Source organism: Phragmites australis, chromosome 3 (genome assembly GCF_958298935.1).
Source record: "Phragmites australis chromosome 3, lpPhrAust1.1, whole genome shotgun sequence".
In the NCBI taxonomy this organism is placed as follows: Eukaryota; Viridiplantae; Streptophyta; class Magnoliopsida; order Poales; family Poaceae; genus Phragmites; species Phragmites australis.
Genome location: NC_084923.1, coordinates 43630013 through 43653513, shown reverse-complemented (window position 1 = coordinate 43653513; position 23501 = coordinate 43630013). Strand labels below are relative to the sequence as shown.

Below are 23501 nucleotides of genomic sequence, written 5' to 3'. Positions count from 1 at the left end.
CCTCGAAAATACCATCCAGCGTAAGGTACGCAAAACCTCTCTGACGGGTCAATGGTGTAAGCATCAATGCTGGAGGAACAAAAACTTAAGTCTAAGGTTATATCTCGGTCTAGCAGTAGGTAGTAGAACCTAAGCCATGCCTCAGTTTGTCATGTGTTAAAGAATAGCCATTCGACATAGTCGCGACTTATACTGCAAATTAGCTAGTTGACGACAATGGTAAGGTACCAGACCTATCTTAGGTTACACCTCTATCCAAACAGTAGGCGATAGAATTTAAAATATATCTCTACACCTGAAGGCGCTGTCTAGGTAGGAAACATGGCCTCTCCGGCATTGCTACTTGGCCAGAGAGGAACGGACCCCTTCCAACATTGCTACATACCGAAGTGGTGTGGACCCCCTCCGGCATATTTTTATACCGGGGTGACACGGCCTCTCCGGCATTGCTACATGTCCGGTGAGGAGCGGACCCTTTTGGTATTGCTACATGCCAGAGTGTTGTGGACCCCCGGCATATTTTTATGCTGGGGTGACACGGCCTCTCTGGCATTACTACATGTCCGGAGAGGAGCGGACCCCTTCCGGCATTGCTACATGCTGGAATGGTGTGGACCCCCTCCGACATATTTTTATGCCAGGGTGACATGGCCTCTCTGGCATTTCTACATGCTCGGAGAGGAGTGGACTCCTTCTGGGATTGTTACATGTCAGAGTGGTGTGGAGCCCCTACGACATATTTTTATGCTGGGGGTGACACGACCTCTTCGATCAATCACTGCGGGTCCCAGATGGCCTTGCCTCCAGAGCCTCACCGCGGATAAAGGCCGAGGGGGTCGCAGACCGCCTCTCTCTGATCGACCGTCAACTCCACCTCCGACAACCACCACGAGACTTCAAATGGCCTTTCCTTCGGAGCTTCACCATGGATAAAGGTCGAGGGGGTCATGAACCGGCTCCCTTGGCCCCCTCGTTGGCTTCACCTCTGGCAACCGCCGCGGGACCCCGAATGGCCTTGCCTCTGGAGCCTCGCCGCGGCTAAAGGCCCAGGGGGTCGCGGACCGCCTCCCTCGGCCCGATCGTTAGCTCCACCTCTAGCAACTATCACGGTACTCCGGGTGGCTTTGCCTCCGGAGACTCGCCACGGCTAAAGGCCAAGAGGGTAGTGGACCACCTCCCTCAGCCTTATCGTTGGCTCCACTTCCGGGAACCGTCGCGGGACTCCAGATGGTCTTGCCTTCAGAGCCTCACCACGGATAAAGGATGAGGGGGTCACGGACAGCCTCCTTTAGCCCCCTCGTTGGCTTCACCTCCAGCAGCCGCCGCGGGACTCCGGATGGCCTCGCCATGGCTAAAGGCCCAGGGGGTCACGGACCTCCTCCATCAACCCGATCGTCGACTCCATCCCTGGCAACCGCCGCAAGACTCCAGGTGGCCGTGCCTCTGGAGTCTCGCCACGGCTAAAGGCTAAGAGGGTCGTGTATCGTCTCCCTCGGTCTGATCGTCAGCTCCACCTCTGGCAACCCTCGTGATACTCCTAATGGCCTTGCCTCTGGAGCCTCACCGTGGATAAAGGCCGAGGGGGCCGTGGACCGTCTCCCTCGTCCCCCTCGCCAGCTTCACCTGTGGCAATCGTCGTGGGACTTCGGATGGCCTTACCTCTAGAGCCTCACCGTGGATAAAGGCCAAGAGGGTCGTTGACCACCTCCCTCGGCCCGATCGTTGGCTCCACCTCTAGCAATAACCGCAGGACTCTAGATGGTCTTGCCTTCGAAGCCTCACCGTGGATAAAAGCTGAGGGGGTCATGAACTGCCTCCCTTAGCCCCCTCGTCGGCTTCACCTCCGGCAACCACCGCGAGACTCCAGATGGCCTTGCCTCCAGAGCCTCACCGCGGCTAAAGGCCCAGGTGGTCGTGGACCACGTCCCTCGGCTCGATCGTCGGCTCCACCTCCAGAAACCGTCGCGGGACTCCGGGTGTCCTTGCCTTCGGAGCCTCACCGCGGCTAGAGGCCAAGAGGGTCGCAGACAGCCTCGCTCAGCCCGATTGTCGACTCCACCTTCGGCAACCATCGTGGGACACTGGATGGCCTTGCCTCCAGAGCCTTACTGTGGATAAAGGTTCGGGGGGTCACGAACTGTCAACCTCGGCCGCCTCATCGGCTTTACCTCCAGCAACTTACGCACTCCGGATGGCCTTGCCTCTAGAGCCTCGACACGGCTAAAGGCCTAGGGGGTCCCGGACTGCCTCCCCCGGCCTGATCGTCAGCTCCACCTCAAGCAACCGCCGTGGGACTCCGGGTGCCCTTGCCTTCGGAGTCTCACCGTGGATAAAGGTCGAGGTGGTCACGGACTGTCTCCCTCAACCCCCTCGTCGGCTCCACCTCTAGCAACCGCTCTGGGACTCCGGATGACCTTGCCTTCGGAGCCTCATCGTGGATAAAGGCCGAGAGGGTCACTGTCGGAGGATTAACTCCTGTCGCAGGGATCCTGAGGGACCCCTTTTTAGAGATTCGGCCGGGGGGATGATCCTGAATAAGTTTGCCGGAGAAATAAATGGATATGAATGCGATGGCTGGTGGGGTGGAATGATCTGGTGCGAAATGAAGTAAATGCACTGGGGTTTAGACAGGTTCGGGCCGCACGGGGGCGTAACACCCTACTCCTGTGTGGATGCTATAAATGTCTTGAGAATGTCTCTCAGGAATGTGCTAGTTATAAGAATGTTTGTCTATCCTAGAGCCTGGGGCTCCTTGTTCTTCGGTCTGTGTGTATCTGTTGGCTTTGGGTGCTCTTGGACTTCTCGATCTTCTCTACTTCCTTAACTTCTTCAACCGTGCAGAGCTTGCCAAGTTTTCAAGAGTTCCCAGACCCTTTTTTTGCTTGTCGAGAGATTGTCTTTGTCCGTGCTGCCGGCCGCTTTAAATACCCGCCGGCAGAAGCGTGCCCCGAATGGGAGGGCACGAGCTCCAAAGCACCATAAATGGAAAGGGTGTCATCATAGCCTCTGTGCGAAGTGACGGGAGTTGAAAACGCGCCCCGCGCCCGGTCATCAGTCGCCATAATGGCACTGGCAACGGGCGCCGTGGAGAGGGCCCACCGGGCAGCCACAGAGCGGCCCGGAGTGCCTGCCCTGTCTTGTTCTCCTGCCACAGCAGCGCGGCAGACGGAACGCCTTGGCCCTTGCGACATTATCCCGAGGCACGCCGGATGGCACGGGATGGGACCCGTGCATTTAATGTCCCCACGCCCTTCAGTTGGAGGTGACAGGCCACGCGCGCTCTTAAATGCGGCCTCGGGCCTTTCACCTGCTGACACCTCATCGCTGGACCCCTGTGGGGGCCACTAACGGAGGGGCTTCCTGGGTCGTCGGGGAACCGAGTGCTTGGGGGTCACTGTTCACCTCCCGGAGCACTCTCTCCCGAGAACGCCCTTCCTTGATCCTCAGGGAACTAAGTGCTCGGGGGCTACTGTTCACCTCCCTGAGCACTCTCTCCCGGGCATGTTTGTACGGATCCTCGGGGAACCGAGTGCTCGGGGGCTGCGGCTCGCAGCACCGAGCACACTCTCCCGGAACTTCCTTCAGTAGGCCCTCGGGGTACTCGGGTGCCCGGGGGGCTACTGCTCGCAGCCCCGGGCACACCCCTCCCGATACTTGGTTCTCCTGGTCGTCGGGGGACTTGGGTGCTCGGGGGTCACCGTTTACCTCCCCGAGCACTTTCTTCCCGTCACTTAGTCTTCGCAGATCGTCGGGGAACCCGGGTACTCGGGAACCACTGACTGTGGCCCCGAGCGCCCTCTCCCGAGACTTAGTCTTTTTTACCTTGCGAAGGTGACCCCGCGGGATGGCGCCACGTGGCGGATTGCTGGCCTGGCCTCGGGATTCGAGGACCCTGGTTCCTGATTCACCGACAGTCACAGACTGCTTTCCTCGGCCCCCACGTCAGCTTTACCTCCGGCAACAGCCGTGGGACTCCAAATGACCTTACCTTTGGAGTCTCGCTGTGGCTAAAGGCTCACGAGGTCACGAACCGCCTCCCTTAGTCCGATCACCAGCTCCTCCTCGGGCAACCGCCGCGGGACTCCGAATGGCCTTGCCTCCGAAGCCTTGCCGCGGCTAAAGGCCAAACGGGTCACGGACCGCCTCACTCAGCCTGATCGTCGGCTCCATCTCCAGCAACCTCTACGGGACTCCGGCTGGCCTTGCATCCGGAGCCTCTCCGCGGCTAAAGGCCAATCATTGTTGGACTTTAGATGGCCTTGCCACTGGAGCCTCGATGCTGAATGTACTTAAAAGTGCGTAGAGGGGGGGGTGAATAGGCTTTTTTGAAAATTAAAACTAAACAACAGATTAAATAGATGCCGGATACTCCGGTGAAGGTCAGATACTCTGGTCTGTTTGGAGTATCCGGTCTAGTCCGAAGTCTCCGGTCTATACAGGATCTCGAGAATAACTAAGAATTAACGAGAACATCTAAAGTCTAAAAAGTGATACTAAATCTACTTAACAATACAAAGCTTAAACAACAATAGACACTAGCAAGATGATCACTAAGACTAATGGTATGGAAAAATCTCAAAGCTACACAACTAAATAAATTGCACAAATGAAGGCACAAGAGATTATCCCGAAGTTCGATCACTTCACAAAGAAGTACCTATGTATCCGTTGAGGAGCTCACAAAAAGCCGGGTCTTTTCCAACCCTATCCTCTTCTAGCAACCACAAAGATCAAGCTAGAATTTTCTTACTCAAATTGATGTCGATTACAAACTTCCCGTGGCACTCCACAAAGATTTGGTGCTCTATGGGCGATGCCTTGCCGTCTAGGAGCACAAGGCTCCAAGAGAAATGATCACAGCGAATGCTTGATGAAGAACTCAATGCTCAAGTGTCTTAACTTCACTCCAAACACAATCTCACTAAATTTGCGCAAAACTAAGCACTAGAGATGTTTGGAGGGACTTTGAATGCTCCTGAAAGGCTTTATGAGTGTAGAGTTCAGCAGCAATAGCAAGCCATTAATGCTTGTGGTGTGGAAGTATATATAGCTCACTCTCAAAAACTAGTCATTACTGTTCTGACACACCTAACCCGGAGTATCCGGTGAACACCGGAGTCTCCGGTCTAAAATCCAAAACGGCGTCAGAACGGTCACAGAACTGTGTCAGAACTAGCCGTTACGGTTCTGTTAAGTCGCCGGAGTCTCCGGTGAACATCGAAGTCTCCGGTCCTGATAGGGCTACCACTCAGACAAAGTCCGGAGACTTGCCAGACCCTCCGGCTTCTCCAGGTACCGGAGTATCCGGTGAACACCGGAGACTCCGGTCTTTTTTAATAAAAAACTAAATATTAACCGAGCCACCCTTGCCGAAGTCTCCCTCGTAGACTCCGGTAAAAAACATTTTCTCCTACCGGAGTATCCGGTGAACACCGGAGACTCCGATCTTTTTCCAACAAAAATAAATGCTTAACCGAACGACCTCTGGCGGAGTCTCCCTCGGAGACTCTGGCCTAAAAACTCACAGACACCGGAGTATCTAGTGAACACCGGAGACTCCGATCAAATAGAAATTCGGAACCGAGCCCCTTCTGGTGGAGTCTGTCTCGGAGACTCCGGCCTAAATACTGAGGACCGGAGTATCTGGTGAACACCCGATGAGGAAAGTGTGGAAGTATTTGAATTGGATTTCAGATTATTTCTAGTTTGATTCATTGTGTTTTAGGTCATGAATTCAGTTGGGATGTGTAGCCCTCTGAATAATCTTTCCATAGAGTTTAAAATCGTTAAAATCGGACTTTCAGATCAAAAGTTATCGTCGTTTTTAGAGGGTCAGCTGTGCTGAACTCGGACTCTCCATGTTGACCCGGATACTCCGGGTTAGTCGGAGTCTGCGGGTTTAGCTCTGAGGCAGGTGGTATGTTAGGGCCAAAGTATTTTATCTGAATGTTCTGAGTTGACCTGGATACTCTGGGTGGCCGGAGTCTCCGAACTTTACTCTAGGCAGGGCTCTTGATTATGCGTTCTAGTGCCAATCTGGAGACTCTGGGTTGACCCAGATATTTTGGGCCAGTAAAAAAACTGTGTAACGACTAGTTTTTGGGGGTTGGGTATATATACCCTCTCACCCCCATCCTCTGTTGCTGCTAAAAGAGCACAAAAAAGAACATCTTTAGAGCCAAAAAGAACTTCCTCCCATTCTAATCTAGTGTGTGATTTGAGAAGAAAAATGAGTTGGGTTGAGAGATTGCAAGTTTGAGTGCAAGTGAGCGTATCTCCCATCTTGAGCACTCGAGTTTATCGGCAAGAAGTTTGTGAAGCTTTTGTTACTATTGGAGCTTTGAGCTCCTAGGCGGCTAGAAGTTGCCGGCGAGCACTCAAGGCTGTGGTGCGCTACGAGAAGTTTGTGAAGCTTCGATTTTGCCTTCGGAAGGGAAGAAATCAAGAGTGGAAGTCAAGCTCAAGTTTGACCGAGCTTGGAGAGAAAAAGGGTTGAGAGAGACCCGATTCAAATGTGACCGAGCCTCTCAACGGAGACGTAGAAACCTCTAGAGGAGGTGTCCGAACTTTAGGAAACAAATCTTATATCTGCTCTCTTATTTCCTTGTTCTTATGTTCTTACTCAATATATGCATATTGCTTGATCTACTTCTTCATATGAAATTGATTTTAGGTACTCCGTGGATCTACTTGGACTCATCACTTAGAATACATAACTTTATTTGGTTTGAGCTAGAACTCTTTAGACGCACTTTAATTTCAGTTTCAAGTTCTTTCTGTGCTGAATCCGGAGTATCTAAGTCAACCCAAAAACTCCGAATTCTGTACAATCTAAATCCGGAGCATCCAGATGAACAATATTTTTAGGATTTTCTTTTTGAGTTTTATTGCATATCTTTTGCTAGATTTGAGTAATCTTTGTCACACTAGTATTGTAACATCCACACTTATTTAGGATGATTGTACATTAGTTGAGCTTAGCATATTTAGGATTTTCACTTGTGAAAAATTCGTTTGTTTATTTTTCGCTGTAAGTTTAAGCTAACGAAAAAAGGGGACCAATTTTGTAAAATCGCTTATTCACCCCTCTAGACGATATCAGTGTCCTTTCACATTTAATGCGATACAAGTGGAGGCCATCATGAGATCCTCGGCGCAAGTAAAGACCGTCCTGACATCTTGGTAGTGCGGTGCTACAATAGATGGCTGACAGAATACCATAATTTTAGGATCACTTGTACCACTATATCGCTATAGTAGATAATATCTTCTAAATTAGGGCAAAGGTATCCGACCTAGACCCATGCTGTATGTTTTAACTTGCTCATGCCCCTGACGTATTGCGATAGTTGTATCGCTGTAAAGGCATACTTGTATATCTGTACTTTGAATGGTCCTATAAACACAGACTCTTGACCATCAACCTAAGGTACCGATCTTTTTTACCATCAACATATTTATTTTTCCCCCTCTCCACTTCTTATCCAAGTATAAGTCATTTATGTGAGTGAATTCTCGCTGTATTTATTTGTGCAAGATACCTTCTTGCACCGACATGTCGTATCCATCCTTTTAAAGTAATGCTGTATTCCTTCACTGACTTTAATGTGTGGTATTGCCAAGTGCTGACTGCATAACGAGAAGTGGTAGTATTCAGGGATGGTATACGTGGGTAGAATTGTCACAGCTCAGCAGAGAGAAACTACAGAAGCTAAATACTTCTGTGGTGTATTTACAGATCGAAGATGTTTAGCTGTACAGAAGTAGCAGAAGGATTCATGTACTAGACTAAATGCTCGGCTAAATATTCAGTACAATACTGTGAATCATACTCCTGTTGGACGTGATCGTATGTTTCACGGTGCTTCAAGGAGCGGAAGTTCATGTCCCACCACCGGCAGCACAGTAGATTCCTTCTGAGTTGAACCATGGCATTGGAGTTGCCACATGCTGGGTGTGTCGCAGAGGAGCTAGTGGGTTACACAGTGGTCAGTCATGGAGCAGAAGGCTTCCTTGTACATGGCTACTTTTGCACAGATACATGTCACTTCTGTAGTAGAGACATCACTGATCCATGTAAGTAGTAGCAAAATGCTGTTCTGAACAATCCCTTCGTATAAAAGAAGGGTTCCATTGGTATGGCAGAACAGTAGCAGTTCCGGAAGTTGCAGAAATCAGCGAAGGCACGGCCGGCCGGCGGCCGCGTGCCGCGGGAGGCCAGCCGGATTGTCGCCGTATGCCCGTATGCACGTACCCAGCAGCCGGTCAAGGGCACGGCCCGCTGTAGGGAAGGTTGCCAGTGACCGTGTCGGTATTGTGGGTGTAGCCGCACGGCGTCTGACGACGGCCAGTGCCTGTCCAGCACGCTCACGAGCAGCCTGATCAGCTCAAACCTCACGTACGTCGTCGTGCCAGTGACCGGCCGGTATCGTCCATCAGCTGCAGGTTACAGTCTTACAGAACAGCAGCATTGGCAGCGCCATGCTGCTGGTTGTTAAGAGAAAACGAAGCAGCTTCAGGCCGGCTTCTTAAGCATCATTATAGTCGTACGTAATCGTCGGTGTAACCACACAAGAAGTGTTTTGCGATTTGTTCCCTTTTTTGGAGGGTTGGGACAGATGGCTGGTGTAGTCATCTTAAGATTCATCGCAGAACAATATCAACTCTCGAAAATTACTGATCACGGGTTTTATCCCAGATTCCACACAAGGAATAGGATTGGGACCAAACTCTGGTAATTTAGCAGAGAAGCACCCTACCAGCTGACCTGTACTGTACAACTCTTGGCGTTCATGGAACTGTGGCCCTGAACTGGTTAAAAATATGTAGATCCCTTGGACCCCAGGATCAGCATCATCATGGGGTGGTGATGTTCCGATGGACTACTCAATGGACGCCGTTTTGGTTGGGCTTGTGACATTGACAAGCCATGAGAGGTGACGGTTCATGTGATAAAAAAACATTTGTTTCGGATACTACAAAAATGTTTGCAGCTTGTTTGCTTCTTTTGGAGATATCTTTTACTAGCATGCATTCGGTGTGGCGATGTGATTCATGTACTGATATTCTTGGAGCTAGAGTTCATGCAAAATATGTGGGCCCTTGGTGTCTTTTCTAGCCAGGACACAACTACACAAGTCTCTGTATCCAAGCAGTAATCTGACCTGTATAATGCTACTTTTTAAGTTGTGAAGATCCTTTCCCCTCAGTGTCATCATGTCCTTAACTCTTTAACTGATCTATTTATGTAGTGTAACATACTGACATGGATAGATTCTGGTAATTAAACAGATGTAAATTTCTCTCTTTTTTCATGTTTTAATTGGCCTTTTTGTCTTGAACCCCAAGATGTGATGGATCGTTGACGCTATCTCTTGTCATGGCATACAACTTCGAGAGGAATTTCTCGGGACTTATGCATGAGCACACGCATGAACAGTGTGTGCTTGGAGACTCTAGCGACGACACAGACCCAGCGCATCCATGTGGTTGGTAGTGACCATCGACATTCCATCTGGACCTGTGCAAAGATCACGGAGGGTTTGGTTGGATACGTGAGATTAGAAAAGATACGGTTATCTATGTTTTTTTAATGATTTAATTTTTTAGTTGAGATAGACGGATGAGCTGAGTTAGTTGTGATCATTTTTAAATGAATACACCAATTTATACATACTTATATTTATATGTATTCTATAAGTGTTTGGATGAATTTATGTATGTTCAAATTTATTTGAATTCAAATTAAATTAAAAAGATAATATCACATGAAATGAAAAAATACATATAAATGGAACACGGTAAAGGAACTTACTTTTTCACCAAATAATCTAGGGTTAAAAATAATTTTAAAAACTATTAAGCCATATGAGAGGAATATTAATGAATTTTTCTAGATTTTTAAGAATTTCTTTGAGGCCTTAAAATTTGCTAGAATTTCTAGGAGTAGCCTTTTTTTTGGATATTTTTATTTTGAAATCTACAAGGGGATACTGAGATGAATACTTTTAAAATAGATTCATCAGGAATTATAGAATCTACCAAAAAAGTTCTATCTAAATAGAGAAAGAGATAAGAAAAGAAAATAAAAACAGGTGGTACTGTTCATCCAACCCCACTGTCATCCGCTGTGGGGTGAGGAGTCATGGAAGCGGACGAGCTCGCATGGTCTTTTTGCAGGATAAGCTCGTCCATAATCTAGATGCAATATTCTTTTTACTTGGATGATCCCGTCCGCGCTCGCCCATGAACCAAACAGTTGACATGTTAAAAAATTGGGACCGGGTTCATATTCAAATAAAATTATGATCTCTACTACTTAAAAAATACGTAGTGGTTCCCACATCACGAGGCAAAACGTCCTGCCATCCCTCCCCGAGCTCTGACAGTGGGCCCTCTTTCCCTCTGCGACTCCACGTTCTACCTCCTCCGCGTACCTTTGCTCTCGTCTCGGCATGTCCTGCCCTCCCCCAAAACATGCTCCTCCACACAATCCACGTCCGGATCGGTCTCCTTCACCATGCTTCTCATCCAGATCGGGACACTTTGATGCTAGGGTGCGTGGAGGACGGGAGACACCAGAAAGTTGTGGGCTTGATTAGGAAGATGTGGAGGGATGGGTTTAGGCCTGACGCGTTTACCTTATCGAGTGTGTTGCCAAGCTTTGTGGAGTCCTTCGATGTCAGGAGAGGCATGGAAGCACATGGATTTGCTATTAGGAATGGGTTTGACAACGATGTTTCTGTTGGCAGTAGCCTGGTTTATATGTATGCTAGGACAAATTACTTGATCAAGGGTATGAAGAAGGAGCCAGCTTGCAGTTGGGTTGAAGTGAAGAACAAATTGCATGTGTTTGTAGCTCATGATAGGTCGCATTCTTGTTATGATAGGATTATTAGTGCACTGAATGTTTTTTCATAGCAGATGGCACTCCAAGGATATGTACCCAATACAAATGATGTTTTCCAGGATAGTGAAGAAGAGCAAAAGAGATGTGGTATGTGGTCACAGTGAGAAACTTGCAATAGTGTTTGGTATTATAAGGACACCTGTTGGAACAACAATTCGTGTGATGAAGAATCTTTGAGTTTGTGTTGACTGCCACACAATAACTAAAATTATTTCAAAGATGGCTGAAAGGGAGATTGGTGTGCATGATGCAAACCGTTTCCACCATTTTAAGGATGAATTTGTTCCTGTGAGGACTTTTGTTGATTGAATAGTAATTTGGGATTATCTTATGTTTATGAAATGAGTTCCTACTCTATGTGCTCTGTATTAGGTGTGAGTAATTGATGGAAAGAAGCCTTGATAATTTCTGGTAATCTTCAGAAGTTTTTGCTATCTCTTTTATATGTATTGAGACCTTAGCTAATGATTGGGACTCCAGGATGACTAGATGAGATTATTTATAGTCTTTTGCAGAAGTGCTAAATGACATTATGCTTGTTGATTCATCATAAAAATTGTTTACTTCTCTGGGTTGTAGAGTTGGCTTACCATTTTGAGTTGTTGCCTTTTGGCATTCCCGGCAGCTGGTTGCATTTGGTGATTGAAAATATTAGTTCTGCTTCTATATGGTGTTCTTTATGTTGTGACATGTAGGATTTTTAGGAGGCATGTTACTGCCATCTATTGTTAAGTTAATATTTTGGATTTAGAAGAAATATTATTGAGAGTTATTGTATGGTTCTACAAAATATTTGTGCATCAATTTGTTTGATGGTACTGCGTAGTCATGTTTGAATAGTACACCATCGTAGTTTAATATAAAGCTTGTGTTATATAAATCATAAATTATTTGTGTTGCTTACCTAAATTGTTTTTCCTTTCTTGGTTGTTGTTCCTCGTTTTTACGGGAGTTGTTTGTTCGCTACAGGTATAAATTCTAAATATAGTATGATTCAATTGGATGGTCAATGAATGTATTGCTCGGTGGTAAATATGTGGTTGTCTCTATTAATGTAAACAATAGCTTTTGCATATTCTTAATATAATTTTATATAATTTTTATTTTCGTTATAAAGCATGGATACTTAACTAGTAAATAAAAAATGTGAACACGCGCACATAGTAATGAGCGAGCGTAAGTTGGATGCTCCGTCCAGCCGATTTGCCCGGATGACCCGTCCGTTATCCTGAAGTTGAAAAAACTGGACAGCCCTCTTCCTGACAGCTCGGTCCACCGAACCAAACTGACAGACCCTTACTGAAGTAGCATAATAAGCACACCATATTCAATTTTGGACCACAGTATACACTAAAATATACACTTCATTTTTCTTTCTTCCGAATTTACAGTATACAGTTTATTGCCTTGGTATAATAACTACAATAAAATGAATTACACATTCAGCAAATCAATTAATCTTACACCAAACAACAGAGGCATATCATGGGCAGCGCCGTCCCTCGTTGTTCGGATCGAAGGTGCAGCCAGAATGCCCTGCGCCCGCTCTGATCACCACCTCTCTCTTAACAGCCTGAAGGGCGTTGGTAGTGTACAGCTCGCCGGCCCACTGGGCGACTGCCTCTCCTTTCAGAAGCCTCGACGCGCCCGAGCCGTCCGATGCCGACATCACAAGGACCAGGACGATCAGTAGCTTCATGCACGGTCGTAGCTTGGGAACGCCTGCCATACTTGACACCAGGGCTTCAGAAAAAGATGGCCGGCGAAGAGATGACAGTTTCTGCTTCTGAATGACTGAAGCAGTTAACTAAGACTGCTAGTAGTTATGAAATGGAGGCCTGGAGAAAAGCTACGGGCTCCGTGCGTATAAATACACACGGTCGAGCGAGTGGCATGCACGCATGCAATGTAATTTTCATGGCAAATGCTGTGAAATTTCGTTGAAATTCTGCTTAAAGTCAACTACCAGTTATATAGTAGTACGTGCTTTTGTCAAACTGGGAATTGGTCTGTACGTGCGTTGCACTGAACCGAGTGGGAGCTTCCTCCGTCGCACGGTACTGACATCGTACGGACGCGTGGTTCGTTTCAGGAGCCCGAGGCCTGGAGTATGCAATTTTGCTATGGGGCAGACGCGAAATGAGATCTGCAGACCCGAGTAGCAGGTCAAGCTTCGTTTTTGAAGTTTTCTGTGATATTTCCCGGAAGATTTCGATGGGATTCCCGTGGGACTCATGTCAGATCTTCGTGAAATTCCCAATCAAGTAAACTCCGCCATTAAGCCGCGTCAGTAAAAAATAAGTGTTTTTACGGTCCTTAAGAGTTACCATCAAATTTAACATTTAGAGGCACAAAATTCGATAACTAAATACCGAAATTTGGTACCTCCCAACTTATAATTTCACGGTACCTCCCGAGACGGTGAAAATGATCCCGTTATTATATGTATCACTGCGCGCGCGCGTGCGCCGGACAACGACATCGGGTAGGCTCTGAGTACGTCGATGATTGTACGTGCTCAAAGTTGAAGTACACGTGGCTAGCCAGTGTCCAGTGGTCTTCACAAGGCCGGCCGGGCTCGTATCTGCGCACATGACTGCCTTCAGTTCTGCGCCTGATACTCCGAGCTGCTAGCTCGTGCAAACCAAGCCGTAAACCTTGTCAGGTTTTACACGAAGAGCATCTGGCTTGGTGGAGTCTACGACGAAATTATTAGACAGAGTCAGAGAGAGATTCAAAGGTTTTGCAGGCTGGGCACCACAAGTATATCTAGTGATTCAGATATTTACCACTGTAAAAGGGTGCCGTTTCAACTGCATGTGTCACTTGGTTAGGCTATGATATATGGCATAGGTAAGACTATCTCTAATTATATCATCTTCGTTACTTTTTTTTCATTATTCTCCTCTTTGTTGTCATGTCTTTTATCTTTCTTTATCTACAATAGTTTTTTTAAAAGGATTTGTGAAAGAAAATGAAGGAGAATCTCAGTGAGTAAATAGCAGAGAGAATCACTTTGTAAAAGAAATAGTGAAAAAAAAATTATTGTAGCGTTGAAGGAAACAAGACTTACAAAATAAAACAGCTAGAGATGGTCTAATTCTGCAAAATAGACTCTAGCTTCGGCTTATGGTCACAAGCGTAGTTAAAACTCTAAAGAATTAAGTGCAGGCTTCACTGTATGTAGATCTAGGCAGAGCATATGTTTGAGATTATGTCCCTGATTATTTCACTTTATTGTTGATTTTTATTTCTCGAAAGTTAAAAGCTGAAATAAATATACTGAAAAGCTAGTTTTTAATGAAATAAAATAAAAACTGATAAGCTGATTGGTAGTAAATTTTTTGACTTTTAGTGTACAGAGAACTTAAAAATTTCTTATAAAAAACAAAATCAAAGGTAATAAACAGCTTCGAGCAAAAATTCATAACTTTCAGCTAGTCCAAACAAAACCCATATAATCTATACTACTTAAAAAATACCTATAGCTTTCTGTTCCGCTCCTAAAAATTCTGTTGGTCCTGTTCCGCTCCGCTCCCCACGTGGACCCACGTCACTTGCTCTCGTGCGCTGCCGCACACGCTCCCACACTTCCACGTGGCTCGCTTTCCGCGTGCTGCTGCTCACTGATTGGGTACACTTTCACGTTACTACTTGCGAAATATGTGTATCCAACTAAGTATCTATAAGATGAAATTGAATTGTTAATAATTGATCGATTTTTTTTTTTATGTCTACACGCTCGGCTGTGCTACTCTAGCTTCGCCTGGCAGCGTCGTCGACCATTTTCATGCATTAACAATCCTCTTGCCGTCCTCACGGCACTTCAGTGATACACCGCACGCTGTGCTCCCGGTCGACGGCAGCGGGCAACCTGCCATGGCTGGCAATGCCACGGCTGGCGGACGGCCGCGTGCCCGTGCAAGCGAGACGATCGAGTGGCCTCGGAGCACCACGCCAATTCGAAGCTGAGTTAAATATATAGTTTTTTTTACCATAGCTTTTTACAATCTATTTATTGAATTAAACGAATCTAAAAAGCTGTTTTTTCTGAACTGCACATCAAAACTTTTTAAATCCACAATCTAATTTTTTTATAATACATAAACTACAAACTACTTTACAGAATCATCACTGAAAAAACAGACCCTGAGTAGGTCATTGAAATACCAAGTATAGTTTTCGAACTCACACAGAGATTCACACCACATACACACACCCACCTATACACCTATTTAAACGCAAGCTTAGATATAGTCTATACTTACACTCACACGTCTGCTTAGAAGAGATGATCTCGAACTAAAGCATCCAACACATGTAGGAACCCTACTTAAGCCGTGTAGGAACCCACTTAAGCTCTGCTGGTTTTGGAATGTAAAAGCTATATTATATTTATAATTTATAAATTGAAATAAATAGATAGACTATTAAGATCCAGTTTTCGAATTGTTACAATTCAACGATTCACCTTCTGCCAGCATTTATAATTCAATATTTTAATCCAATTTTTACCATCTAAATTCTACGATCTACAAACTATTTTTCACTATTTTCGATTAAAACAAACAACCTTTAAAAACAAACCCTAATAAGACGCAACACTGATCCTAAGGATCCAACGCCGATGGGCAGCATGCCACCGCATCACCTACCAAACGAGCACGGCTCGTTCTCATTTGGCCAGCTATTGGTATGCATGCGGGAGGAGAGTCGGGCAGACGGGCACCTAGTGGGCCGACGCAGCAGCGACACAGACCCAGAGCGCTGGACGTATGTAAACATGGAGTCTACTTCATCGCAGTCGTACACTCGTACGTGCTTGCTTGGCAGCTAGCAGCAGCAGCAGCATTGGAGTCGGAGTAGCTACCTTAGGGTTTAGGTAGACCTACGCATGGCAGGAGCAGAAACGCAGGACTTGATTTGACACATGACACTGACAGACAGTCAGGCAAGGGCCCGGCGAGCCGTCGCGCCTCGCGCAGCTGCCCATTTCCGTTATGCCTCTATGGCTAGGCTACGCCGAGCCGGCAGCGGCGCAGCGCATACCGCTACTGTGCTCTCAGGGCAGCTTTAACGTTAAAACCGGCAGCTAGCTCTATCGGAGCCGCCCTCAGCCTCGCCTGGCCCTTCGGCACTCCTCCTCCTACGAGGCTAGGGTGATGGGTGATCAGGCCCGGAGGCGCAGCCGGCCAGGGCCGTAGGTAGGAGAGGAGGCGAGCGCGGTCAAAGATTCGGTCTCGTTTTTTCGGGCTCGGGTTCGCTGAGCGCGACGGGCTGGGCCCCCGCCCCTGCTCTGCTTGCCTGCGCTAGCTGCATGCACACACACACTGCCTCTGCAGTCTGCACCTGCTGCATGCCATGCCCCCGTCAGCTCATGTGCTCCTCCTACGCAGTGGTAGTCAGTCGTCCTCAGAGCCAGACTGCCAGAGACCCAATCGCTATCGACCTCCTCTCGTCCCAACTTTTTTCAGTCAGGCTCAGGATCAGCCCAGCCCAGGCGCTCCTCTTCCTTGATGATGATGATGCCTCTTGGCGCCATCCGGAACTGGCTTAAATGCACGCTCACACTCCCGTATCGTTCCACTTGTTTATGACACAATCCGGACGATGACATCTTGGTCATTATCATGAAGTCCCGAGTCTTTAACTGCACGATGGTCACCGGCTTGAATTCTGGTCACCAGACCAGGGGTTCAGAGCAAGTCAGCCGTCTTATCTTAGCAATAATGTGTTGGAAAAAACATTTTTAGATTGAATTTAATCTATAAATAAATCGTAAACTAAAAAACAAATTACAAGACATATGAGAAAAATAACATAAGCGCTTGACAGTGGCCCATAAAAATATATAGAGAAAATTCACATGACCAAGACACAATGACCTCTCGACAACACAATCTTCATATATTATAACTGTGTGGATCATCTCCCGTTGCAAAATAAAACAACATATGTATAGTTAGGATTAAAAATAAAAACAACATTTGTATCCATACGTGCTGATATGATGATGAGCATAACTCTATTTAAGTTGATCTCGCTCTATATTTGCTAGTAAGTTAGGATTAAAAATGTATACACCCTTTGTATGGTTGGATTTTTGAATTTTTCAGAAATTATAAATGGGTTTGGTCCACGTATCAAACATGATGACCATATAACTAGTCACATGCAGCAACCAAATGTTGGGCAAGCTAGGTTTGCCCCAGATCGACCGAGGGGTTAGTTCATGTAGTCGTTTCTTCGTGATTGAACTTGCTAACCACCATACTCTGTTGGTGCTAACTGATTGATCGGACGGTCAAAGACCGGCCCGTGGTGCCCCTCGCGCCGGCAGGGAAGGGACCATGCATCGTCTCAACTCGAGCCCACGTCTCTTTGGAGCTGAACCCACGCCGGATCCACCTCGGTCCACCGATCGTTGGCTGTGGCCGCTCGACCCAACGTCGTGGGGTTCAGCTCGGCTCAGCCTTTCGGTGGTGCGCGCCGTCGATGCATGCATGCATGATTGCACGTTTGAAAAGCACGAAAAGGCTGGACGGAAGTTGTCCGAAATGTTCATCCCGTGAGAGTGAAACTCGTACTCCTGCTGCTGCTGCTGCGTGTTGCCTTCCCTCTGCGTTGCATGCATCGTCCTTATTTTCGGACGTGTTGCAACGCGAAAGAGCCTTAGCTGATACGGTAAAGCTCGGCTATTTCCGGGAGGAGAGAAAAGAGAGGAGCTGGCGCACATGGCAGGACGGCAAAAGTTACTGTATTTTGAAGCTCGTGGTACTTTTTTGACCGCACGTAACACCCAGAGCCAGCCGTAAAGTGGTAACTCGGCAAAAGGTGAAAACGGACCGAGTTTTACCCCTTTTACAGTCGCGATGTGCGGCCGTGCCAGGAGGCGAGTCAGAGATGACGCGGCATATTACAGACATCGGTCACCAGCACTCAGCCAGCTAGCGCAGTCATGCATGCATGCAGCATGCTGGAGAGAGAGAGAGAGAGAGAGAGAGAGAGAGAGAGAGAGAGAGAGAGAGAGAGAGAGAGAGAGAGAGAGAGAGAGAGAGAGAGAGAGAGCATGTGAGTATGACTGTATGCGCAAGGCCTAGGCTGTAGCCGGGCTGTAACTTTTGGTGCTAGCTGCGAGTAGTTTTCGCAGTAACAGCCGCGCATACGACAAGGTGAGATTTTCCAAACGCGTGTTCGGCATGGAACCACGCGTTTTGAAAAACATTGGATCAAAAATTTAAAACGTCAACTAATAATAGCTTTTAGATATTTAGTTTTAAAATCTTAAAATTATACGTGTAAATTATCTTTTAAAAAAAAGCACTCCCAGCGCTTGGCCCGTCACGCTCCCGGTGGGGCCGGGCATGTGAAGCTGGTGCCTCGTTCAAGCCGAAGCAAATGCACCGTTAGCTCGTCGCTCAAGCGTCACTCCTAGCGTCGGAATATGTCGCCAACGTATCGGTGAGCGGAGATTGGCATCCACGGTTTGGTTATCTCGATCGAACGGCAAGTCCTGCATTAGAGTCCAGAGCCGTGTGAAGCTGTAGTGGAAGTCATCGACGGTTTGGACTAGGCACTTAGCTGTTTTCCATTGGTGATCATGAATACTCCTGGGTGGGCAGATCATTTTTAGTACTCAAATGATCCTAAATTAGATACTCCTTTTATTTCGTAATATTTATCTATGACTTCAGAAGTATCTATCTTAAATTATTTGTCAATTGCATTAAACAAGGATACGTTATGATCTATTTTACTGTTATGTCTTTGAGTGCATATATGTATTTATTTTAATATTGATAAGTTACTTACTCTTATCCTTGTATTAATTAAAGGTAATACGATCATTATATTACATTTTTTCACTCAATTACAATATTTCTTAGTTTATATATAATAATAAGCGTAAACAAATATTAAAAAAAAGGAGTGAGTATACTTCTAGCCGTTTGCAGCCTGATCGAGCACACGATAAAAGGAGAATTGCAGTTTAAATTACCACACCGGTGAGGAGGAGCATTGGGCACCGCATCAGTTTTGTCTTAGAATCACCAAATCTAGCCTGGCCACAAATCGCCCAGATTACGCAGTCCCTGGACCTCAGAATCGCTGTCTTGACGACCCCTATTAAATCCAGCATGACAGCACCACTGTCAACCGCTGCCACCCAGACATAAATACTCTCCGGGCGTGCAGCCGCACATAAATTACACAGACAACCCAACGACTGCAAAAACGATCGAGCTACTACTGCTATTTATTTTTCCTCCTCTAGGCAGTAGTGGTCATTGTTAAAGAATCAATCCCTGTATTCTTTAACACACAGGTGCCCGGCCTAGTGTAGAAAGTTACACAGCTTTTTAATAGTAGGCCTGGTAAAAGTTACTAGTCTACATGGTAAAAAGTTTTACGAGCTTTCAAAACTCTACAAAAAGGACGGAGAGAATTCTTCTAGTGTAGCACTCCTCCCTCTTTTTAAAGAACTCTACTCCAAAACCCCTCTCTCTCATCACCAAAGGAGAAGGGAGGGCAAGGAACAGCAGAGCGGCCTGACCAAAACCCCAAGAAACCTCAAGCAAAACCCCTCTGCCCGTTCCTTCGTTTACACCAGCAGCCTGTTCCGAAGCAATAGCAGAGGGGGGGAAGGAAGGAAGGAGAGGCAGGGGAAGAAGCTGCGCAAAAGAAGAAGAAGCAGAGGCTGTGCAGAGGGCGCAGAGAGAGAGAGAGAGAGAGGAGGGAAGGGTGTAAAACTTTTAGAAGTAGCGTGGTTTTGAGATGCAGCAGCAGCACCTGATGCAGATGAACCAGAGCATGATGGGTGGCTACGCTTCCCCTACTGCTGTCACCACTGATCTCATTCAGCAGGTCGTGATCCCCAACCAAATCCCCCCCCCACCCTCCGCCTTTGAATCTTTTCTATTTGGTGGTACCGTGATCTTTGCCTCGCCTATCTCTTTTGTATTCTGCCTTCTTTGGGTGTTCAATCATTCCATGTCTATCTTCTCTGTATTCTTGATTTCTTTCTCCTGTTCTCCCTTTCCGTTTTCTCGTTTTGTTTCTTCTCTTCGTCAGAAGCTCGTCGAGGTGTATCGGATACGAAACAAAGTCTCTCTTTTTTCCAGTTTTCCTCCCTGTATAAACTATAATCTTGCCCCCATGCCTTGCTTTCTTGATTGTTCATTGTTGTCTCTTCACGTTTGCTTGCTCTTTTTATCTTTCCGCCCGTTGTTTTCTTCCCTTCTTTTCGTCGAATGCAAATACACTTTTTTTTTCTTTGATCTTGCATGAGATTCGAAAGCAGTTCCATTCTCCATGTTGATTTTTTCCTCTGTACCCCTTGTGCCATTTTTTATTGATGTGTTTTCAGATAGTCCCTCACTTCTGATTTCCTCTGCAGTTCAAACTGCTGCTATCTATTTGTATTTGGTCCAGTTCTTTCGCTCTTGCTGCCCACATGATGTGACGATTTAAATATCATTTATTCACTCCTCATTCAACTCCAACTATTTCTAGCTCGTTTTGGTTGGTGACCTGTTGTCAATGATCACACTTCCCTTCGCTGTGTTTCGCAAGTAGTAACCATGTCATACCTGCTCCTGCCAAGCCATCTAAAAGCTTGCTCAGATGCATCATGTGCAATATTCCATCAAAGGAAACAAGGAAAAGCCATGATATTTGCATAAATACCGAGTGCGCAATCTTTAATACTAGTACTTACCAAATATCTTCAGAAAAAACATGCATGGATGTTTTCAGGAATAGAATAGCAGCACACTGACTGGTCACAGACTCATTTTGTCACAGGCCCTTATTGGCCAAGCTGAGCCAAACATGATCTGGACCATATTCGTGTGGATAGGAATGTAGGTTCGCTTGCGCTGTTCTGCCGGTCGCCCATTGGTTCTTGACTGCTAGACCCTTGAAACTTTAGCTTCACAGGACAGCTAAAGGCCTGTATAACAACCAGGGTCCCGGACTGCTTGGCCTGGACTTGTGAAGTTGTGATGACCTATGTTTGCGTGCTCCCGTGTCAGTCAATGATTGATCTCTAGTTTGAAAGGGTACTCTTGTAATCAGACCGTTGTGTTTGTCGGTGGTTCCGTCTTAGAATCACTTCTTTGGTGATAACTGATGTATTAGTCCATCGTGGAGCAATGCTCTGCGGCAAAGTGTTGGGAGCTGGACTGTAAAGTAATTAAGATTTGCATGGTCAGTGATGATAAGACGTGCATTTACTGAAATGTACTGACATGCTAAGTTTTTACCTTGAGCTGTGCAGTACCTGGATGAGAACAAGCAGCTGATCCTGGCCATCCTCGACAACCAGAACAATGGGAAGGTGGAGGAGTGCGAACGGTGAGTTTGATCTTGATCTCCTTCTGTGATCGTTGTGCACTACTGCAGTAGGAACTAGGCACTAGCAAGCAGCAACTGTTTGTAAGACAAGAATGCCTGTTTATTCAGTCTAGCATCGAGCAAGTTTTTTTTGTGGACAAATCAAGTATGTTTATAACTGAAATGTTCCTTGTTTCAGTAACGCTGATTTCATTTTTGTACTTTTATGCTCGTTTAGTCTGCGGTAGTTCATACATTGGTTAATATATTTGCCAAGTGTTCACCAGATAAAGCAAGTGATTAGTTTTGTAGTACCAACCAAGGACTGCTTTGTTCAGTCCATTGTTCCTGTGAGATCTGTAATGTCAATGTCAACAACACTTTCGACCACCTTATATATATAGCTTTTCCAGTACTGAAGCATCTTTCGTTCTCAATCATCATGACAGGTAGTAATATCATGCATGTTCATGTGAATATGCATACTATTACTGATAAAAGACACTTTTTTAGTTTCTGTGATCATCACAATCAATGCACTATATATAATCCGCAAGCTGAGTTCTCCTATGTCTGTCACCTGATGCTGTCTTGCAGGAACCAAGCTAAGCTCCAGCACAACCTCATGTACCTCGCCGCCATCGCGGACAGCCAGCCGCCACAGACGGCACCGCTATCGCAGGTACTGCTAGTGCTAGCTCGCCGGCTTGGCCCTTGCGGGGTCTTACCTCTCAAGCATGAAGTTAGCCACCTCAGGTTTGCATCGCTCACTTGTCATGTCTGCGTGCATGCAGTACCCGTCCAACATGATGATGCAGCCCGGGGCGCGCTATATGCCGCCACAGTCGGCGCAGATGATGAGCCCGCAATCTCTGATGGCGGCGCGGTCCTCCATGATGTTCGCGCACCCGTCCCTTTCGCCGCTTCAGCAGCAGCAGGCCGCGGCCGCGGCGGCGCACGGGCAGATGGGCATGGCCTCCGGCGGCGGAACGACCAGCGGGTTCAACATCCTCCACGGCGAGGCCAACATGGGCGCCGGCGCCGGCAACAGCATGATGAACGCCGGCATGTTCTCGGGCTTCGGTCGTGGCGGCGGCAGCGCCAGCGGTGCCAAGGAGGGGTCGACCTCGCTGTCGGTGGGCGCCAACTCCGGCGCGCAGAGCGGGGACGGGGATTACATGAAGACCGGCACCGAGGAGGAAGGGAGCTGATGTCGCTAGCACTTGCACTGGCACCGGCATAGCAGCAGCAGGAGTAGCAGGTAGCTTCGAGGAGGGTGGTAGTGTAGTAGCAGCAGCACTAGTATGTGGTCGGTCGTAAGGTAGGTCTCATCCCTGGAACCTGGAGGTGGTAGTGACCAGCATGCATGCATGCCGGGTCACTTGTTTTGGATGTGCATGAGGCAGGTTCTCCTCCATGACGATGTAGTATGGAACGTTGCTGGTGGCCATGGTTTGCGAACGCTCCTTCCTTGCAGTGTTGATGTTCTTTGCCTAACTCCACTTGCCTTTGATGGTGTGTGACAGCGATGATAGGAATTTACGAGCAGGTGATATGAGCTTAAGTTATGGAGCCCTTGTGCATGAAGCCGGTCGGTGGGTGGATATGATCTGAGCCCCATGTTTCGGCCTGTGCAGTACCACACTTACACCCGTGCTTGTGCCGGGGCCGTTCTGCATAGATCGCATTCTCACGGGCGCAAAAACGCAGTGGAATTCAGAGCTTGTCGTGCCTAGGGCTGAAACAACTCTGCTGTCACCTCTGGGCTCCGGCAGGCGCCCAAGGTGGCGGTCAAGCTAGTCTATGTGCAGCGGTGTGAAGTGATCGGCAACAAAATGCAGTTCGCAGCGCAGCCATGGAACATGTCCGCTGTTTGCAGGCGCTCCCAATCCAAATCTAGTGTCGTTTTTTTATTATCTTTGATCCGATGAGCGGAGAAGCCATCGTTGCTTGTATCATACGCCACGCTAGGGAAAATGCGTGAGACCACCAGGTCTTGTAGCCCCCGTGAGAATACGAGGATGGGTGAATTGTTGTCGACCTACGGCAGAATATATAGAGTATATATGGTTTATATATCAAACAACTTTAGAGATAGAGTGGAATTAAATTTTAACTTATCATAATAAATGGATTCTTGTGTACTCTATACAATATACTCTAACATTCATCTGCAGTCACATCACAGATGATAAGACAGTAGAGGAAGACGAATGACATCCCTCGCAGTCGAAACAACGCGACGCGGATGTTGTAA

The 23501-nt window shown here is 47.1% G+C and overlaps 1 protein-coding gene across 1 annotated transcript; it reads left to right on the top strand.

Annotated features, from left to right (window-relative positions):
* The first annotated feature begins 19159 nt into the window (after nucleotides 1-19159).
* On the top strand, nucleotides 19160-22720 carry LOC133913242 (GRF-interacting factor 1-like). Its single transcript, XM_062356332.1, has 4 exons — nucleotides 19160-19774; nucleotides 21189-21265; nucleotides 21842-21926; nucleotides 22039-22720. Exons 1-4 carry the CDS (start codon nucleotides 19685-19687, stop codon nucleotides 22453-22455), a joined length of 669 nt encoding a protein of 222 aa, XP_062212316.1. The 5' UTR covers nucleotides 19160-19684; the 3' UTR covers nucleotides 22456-22720.
* Nucleotides 22721-23501: the final 781 nt, after the last annotated feature.